The sequence below is a fragment of the Leuciscus leuciscus genome, assembly GCF_965113295.1.
Source record: "Leuciscus leuciscus genome assembly, chromosome: 14".
Classification (NCBI taxonomy): Eukaryota; Metazoa; Chordata; class Actinopteri; order Cypriniformes; family Leuciscidae; genus Leuciscus; species Leuciscus leuciscus.
Genome location: NC_138738.1, coordinates 12,124,639 through 12,130,684, shown reverse-complemented (window position 1 = coordinate 12,130,684; position 6,046 = coordinate 12,124,639). Strand labels below are relative to the sequence as shown.

Below are 6,046 nucleotides of genomic sequence, written 5' to 3'. Positions count from 1 at the left end.
GCATTCACATAATACATCTCATAACCTTTCACTCCAGTAATATCAGATCAAATGCACATGATTATCTTTGCTTGAAATGTTATGAACAGCAGCCAATTATTTTTCATTTGTTTTTCTGTTTTATCTTGGGATGCCCATCCCGATCAAGGTAACTAGAGAGTATGTGAGCTTCAGTTTGGATCCAGCCTCTTATGAAGACTTCAGATACCCCAACACATGTAAGAGACGGTGCCAACTCCTACAAGGACTTCAGATGACACAAACTCTGAATCACCAATGCTAAATTTCTATATTGTAGGCTAATCATTATGTAATAATCACTTGTAATAATCACTTCAATGAGCTAATTTTTCTGTCTAAAATTATTATGTTAGCTAACTGTGATTTGTATACATTTCTGAAATATATTATTTGGACACAGATATGGAACACAGACTTGGAAACAATATGAATTGCGAAAAGCGCTATTCAAATAAATGTGAATTGAATTGAAGAGAATGACAAAAGATTAAGGAGGAGCATTAATTTAAAAAAAGTGGGCAGGTGAGTGAGTTATGAAAGGAGTAATTTGAGAAGCACAACTATATAAAAGGGACTGTAAGAGTCGCTTGGTAAAATTACCACCAGCATCCATTCTGCTAAGAAACAAGAGTGACTGTGTGAAGATGTGGAGATCAACGTGTGTGACTTTGACCCTGCTCATGTGTGTAAAAGGTAAGGTTTCATGATATATCTATTAAAGCGAGGATAACAAAGACATAATACTATAAACTATAAAAAACTAAGACAAACTATATATTTAAGTATTATAAAGTAAATAAATATTTGTTTTCTTTGTGGTACAGCACATAAGAGCAGTCTAAGAGCTATGAAAATACTCATTACCATTAAACTTACAGTTCAGTAAGTGAATCATGTTGATTCATTTGGCTGATTCATTTGACCGGTAACTCATGGATTAGTGAGTTATTTTAAAGCTGCAGTTTGTAACTTTTGGCGCTATAGCGGTTAATAAACAGAACTGCATGCGTCTTGGGGAAGAACATTGTCACTATTCTTTCATAAGATACTAAGCAAAGTTTGGGATTTCTGAACTGCAATGAACATGAGAGATAATTTTTAAATTCTCTCTCTGGGCCATATTCTGTTAATAATCCAAGAACAGAAGAAGCCTATAAATGTTTTACATTGTGAGTCACACCTGAAATGTACTTGCAGGACATGGGGCAACTATTAAACACTTGTTGAATAGTTGGGGAAAAGAAGGCTGTTAACTGTGTGTAATTAAACCTGTTTGCCCAGAGATGTTTTCCGCATGTTCAGTCTCACAAGTTTAATCTACTATTATTAGAGCAAGTATCTCTGGCAGGGTCATTATTAAGGGAAACATTTAATTAATTTTTTCTAATTTCTTTCTGCCCTTGCAGGTTCACTTTCTCAACTGAATGGTAAGATCTTTTCTCTTTGATGTCGACATCAAGTCAAATAATTAATGTAGATATGCTAATGTAAACAATCACTCTCCTCTCTTTCTCTCTCATAGTTTGTGGACAAGCCCCTCTAAACACCCGTATTGTGGGTGGTGTGAACGCTCCCGATGGGTCGTGGCCGTGGCAGGTCAGTCTGCACAGCTCTACCTTTGGTCATTTTTGCGGAGGATCCCTCATCAACAATGAATGGGTGCTGACGGCAGCTCACTGTTTACCTGGGTAAGATTCACCCAAACACGCATATTATGCAGTTATTTAGTTTTAATTGGTAAAATTTACTTGGTATATTGTTTTGTTCTTTTCTCACTTTCATGTTCTCTGACTGTATCTAGTGTTACCTTATCCAGTCTGCATGTGTACTTGGGAAGGAGGACTCAGCAGGGATCCAATGCCAATGAAGTCATGAGAACTGTGAGAAAAAAAATCGTTCACAGCTCTTACAACAGCAACACAAATGACAATGACATCGCTCTGCTGCGCCTTTCCTCCACTGTTACCTTCAATAACTACATTAGACCTGTTTGTCTGGCAGCCTTGAACAGCGTCTTCAGTGCCGGCACCAGCAGCTGGATCACAGGATGGGGACACGTTCAATCTGGAGGTAGAAAACACACACAAACTCATAAATTCACATTTGCATCAACTTATAACATCATTTATTTATAATTATGTGTGCGTTTGTGTACGTTCAGTGAGCCTACCTGCTCCTGGGACTCTGCAGGAAACTGTGGTTCCAGTCGTGGACAACACTAAATGTAATACTCTGCTGGGTTCTGGATCTGTTACCAACAACATGATCTGTGCTGGTTTAACGCAGGGAGGCAAAGACAGCTGCCAGGTACAACAAACCCCAACCAGATTATTACTACAAATAATCTAAGCTTGTACAGCTTCCGTGAACATTCAAGATAGCATTTTAAAACCTACTGTATATTTCTGGAATTCACATTGCTCATTTAGTGTAAATGTTTGATGTTGAATAGCTCCAGTAGTGTAAATATACATGAAACACAAGGGCTGTAGTGCTCCTGTGGGGCACAGGTTGGAGTGCGGACCCGGACTGCCATTTTTCTGTTGCATGTAACTGTACCATCTTGATAAAATAGTCCATCTCCTTTGTCTTTCTCTTTGTCCCTCTCTGTAGGGTGACTCTGGTGGTCCAATGGTGAGTCAGCAGTGTACAGTGTGGGTTCAGGCTGGTATCACCAGCTGGGGGTATGGCTGTGCCGATCCCAACTCTCCTGGGGTTTACACCCGCGTGTCTCGATATCAGTCTTGGATCACGAACAACATCGGTCAGAACCTGCCGGGATTTGTCACCTTCAACCCCCCAAACTCATGCTCCTCTGCCAGCCGAAGTAAAACTCTCTCTCACACACCTAAACACATATATCCACTCAAAGCATACTTGTTTGATTAATGCTTGTTTGTATGCGCAGCCTCAACCTCCTGTAGGGGAAGATGCAACGAGAAGTATAACCCTTCACATCGCTGCAACTGCAATTCTAACTGTACAACAAAATGCTGCAGTGATTATAGACAGCGTTGTGCCGGTAAGCCCAAACACATTCATTTCCATAATACACAAAGAAACACAAACATACTTCACTTATAAAAGAGTTGTTGCCTTAAAAGCAAACTATCAAACCACGTGGCATCTGCAAACAAATGGTGCTAGTCACTTTCCCAGATTACTTTACTTTTTTGCAATTACTTGAGGTGATTGTTAATGGAAGTATGTATGAAGTCAGTGTTTTTGTCTTCATTTTGAAAAGTATATAGATGTTTTGTATTAATTTCATGAGTTCACCTGCCTATTTAGCCTTAAAGCCACAATATGTAACTTTTTTGCTTTAAAAATAGCAAAAATCACTATATCTATGTTATATATTTTTTTTAGTTGTGTACTTACATTATCCCGACTGTTTCCAACAACTTTCAAACCAGGAGAAATTTGTAATTTAATTCGAGAAACGTCCCGTTTCTTTATTTCCGTTTTGTCGCCGTCAATGGCGTCATATCCGGGTTGTCCCTGGTTTCCGCTCGTATTGTCATAGCAACCAGAGCTATGAACCAGAGCCCTCTGATAGTAACCAAAGCGACTGACGCGGACAACTTTGTAGTTCGCAATGTCTATTTGCACGCTGTTGTTGTTTCGTTCAAACATTATGGACCATGGCAAGCAGACTTTGGATACAAAAGGAGAACTAAAACGAGAATCAATATCAGCGCGGTGTTTTCGAGATGCCTAGAGCTCCCATAGACAGTATATAAACGAGAGCCCCATGTCCGAGACTTCGACCGCTCCTACATGTTACTTTATTAAACAGGTGAGCACATTTACATAAAACTAATCAATGTTATATAGTTCAACAATGATAAAATGTTAGAATATGATCTGTATGTTATTCTAATGTTGATCTAGCTTACTGCTAGTCTCATACAGACAAACTAACACATACATTTCAACACATTCAAATGCAGTTTAGTGTGCTAGTGTAATGTTAGACCAAGTGAAACAGCGCTGCGTTACCTCACAAGTTTAATTTGTCTAATAAACTGACCTGTGAGTAGTAATTCTGCGTGTAGTTCGGTAGAATGAAATGTCCATATTCCTTTTATATCTGCGGGACTCGCGTCGCGTGTGGAGCTGATAGCTGTCTCTTAGCAATCCCGAACTGCTTCATATCACAGTCATGATAAAAGCATCGATGTATTCAGTCATCCATAAACATTATTAGATCGGTCGGCTTGACGTTGACGACAAGATCCATAATTCTTAGCAAATGTTGCGTCATCAAACTATGCCTTTGTTATTGTAAATAGGTTAGCGACCCCTAGTGGCGAAAAATTCCATACTGTCCGTTTAATGGAAGTATGTATGAAGTCAGTGTTTTTGTCTTCATTTTGAACAGTATATCTATTGTTTTGTATCATATTCATTTAAAACCTAATAAAAGTAATTTTTGTGAAATGTCTTACTTTAAAAATGTTTATTTAAAAAAAATTTAAAAAAGCCACTTGCTTTGATTTTTTGATATATAATGCGGATATACAGATACAAAAATGTTTTATTACTGCACACCATAACATGCATTAAACATACTTTGCTTGTCGAAAAAGTGAAGACCAAAAGTAAATCTTTCTTACTCCAACTCACTTTTGTTTTTGTGTCTCTGCAGTGTGAAGTATGTCATAACTCCCTGGATTGTTCAAAAACAGGCTAATAAGCACCTCACTTGCACACAAGTCAGGTGATAAAATATCTTTATCTGCATGTTCTACTATTTTACTTCAGCGCTGCTTTGGAAATGTTGCACAGTGCAAACAGTCTGTCAAAGATCTGCTGCACTGACTTCACTCAGGGGTGTAAATGTATATTGTTTATGTTCAACATAAATTTAACAACAGCACTTACCTCACTCCGTTAGTAGTCTATTATTACCTCTCTCTCTTTTATTTTTCTTCCTTTCCAGTTGTAGCTCGTAACCAGCTAGATTAATTGTAGACACTTTAAACTTTTTTTCATCATTTAGCATATGCACATTTCTTATAAAAATGTAATATCTGATAATGACTTGGAATTTAAAATTGATTGTGATTGCATTTCTGCTGACAAATAAGTGGGTATTACTTTGAGTTTAAATTCATATTTATTTCACTGAATTATTGAACGTATGTAATTATATTAAGCAATGTATAATGATATGTCATTGCTTTATCAGAATCAATAAATACTTCAAAACACAGTTTTAATTATGTTTTATTAACAAAGTTCGGGATGAACATCCATCCGCCACCTCACTATTGGCTGCTTCCTATCCCAGTCAGGGATAGGGGGGAGTAGCTACTCTGTGTTCAGACCAAATTTTCTGGCTCTGAGCCCTTCCCAGGACAGCACGCCAGCATGCCTGAGAAACTCTTGCTTGTATATAATGTTGTGTACTATATGTACTTTTTTTGTGCTTTCTTGTTGTTCGTGCGTCATCTTCCTTTTAATTTTTGCAAGTCATTATTTTGCTTCGCTTACTCTTGCATTGCGTTTGTGCATTTCTGAGCAATGAAGGGAGGGGTGTGTTTGTTTGGATTGGAAATTTCAACAACGATTTTAAAATTGCATACTGCACCTTTAAAGGGACAGACTACGTTTTCTTTCCGAGTTCATACATAGTAGCTGTAAAACTTGTAAAAAGCATTCACGTCCTCGTAGAACTCATTGGAAGTCTTGTTTTTGGAATACAATTTGAGAAACTCAAGACAATTTTTGGGGCAGAGCATAAAACCAGAAAGACTAATGCTATAATTCAAGTTTTGTGTCAGTGTCCAGAGAGAGAATATTAGGCTATCTTAACAATACAGACAAATCGGTCTGATGCTGAAAATATGCCGTTTAACAAACCAAATATGGAATGAAATTTAGCCTTCTTCTTTTACATTGAATAACTGTTACTGAATACACAATATTAAAAAATGTATGTGTTAAAATTATGCTACTGAGTTAGAGGAACTTCATAATTTGTTACATAGCTAAGTTGATTAATTGCTACAATTAAATG

The 6,046-nt window shown here is 37.4% G+C and overlaps 1 protein-coding gene across 1 annotated transcript; it reads left to right on the top strand.

Annotated features, from left to right (window-relative positions):
• Positions 1–595: 595 nt before the first annotated feature.
• On the top strand, positions 596–5,239 carry LOC309474705 (trypsin-like). The gene is made up of 8 exons (XM_082137288.1): positions 596–714; positions 1,428–1,448; positions 1,544–1,709; positions 1,823–2,091; positions 2,183–2,328; positions 2,635–2,848; positions 2,930–3,043; positions 4,673–5,239. The coding sequence occupies exons 1-8, from the start codon at positions 666–668 to the stop codon at positions 4,675–4,677; spliced, it is 984 nt and encodes a 327-aa protein (XP_081993414.1). The 5' UTR covers positions 596–665; the 3' UTR covers positions 4,678–5,239.
• Positions 5,240–6,046: the final 807 nt, after the last annotated feature.

Coding starts and splice junctions, on each gene's coding strand:
- LOC309474705 (XM_082137288.1), top strand. CDS start 666: ATGTGGAGATCAACGTGTGTGACTTTGACCCTGCTCATGTGTGTAAAA. Junction 2,092..2,182: donor GGGACACGTTCAATCTGGAG/GTAGAAAACACA, acceptor GTGTACGTTCAG/TGAGCCTACCTGCTCCTGGG. Junction 2,849..2,929: donor ATGCTCCTCTGCCAGCCGAA/GTAAAACTCTCT, acceptor TTGTATGCGCAG/CCTCAACCTCCTGTAGGGGA.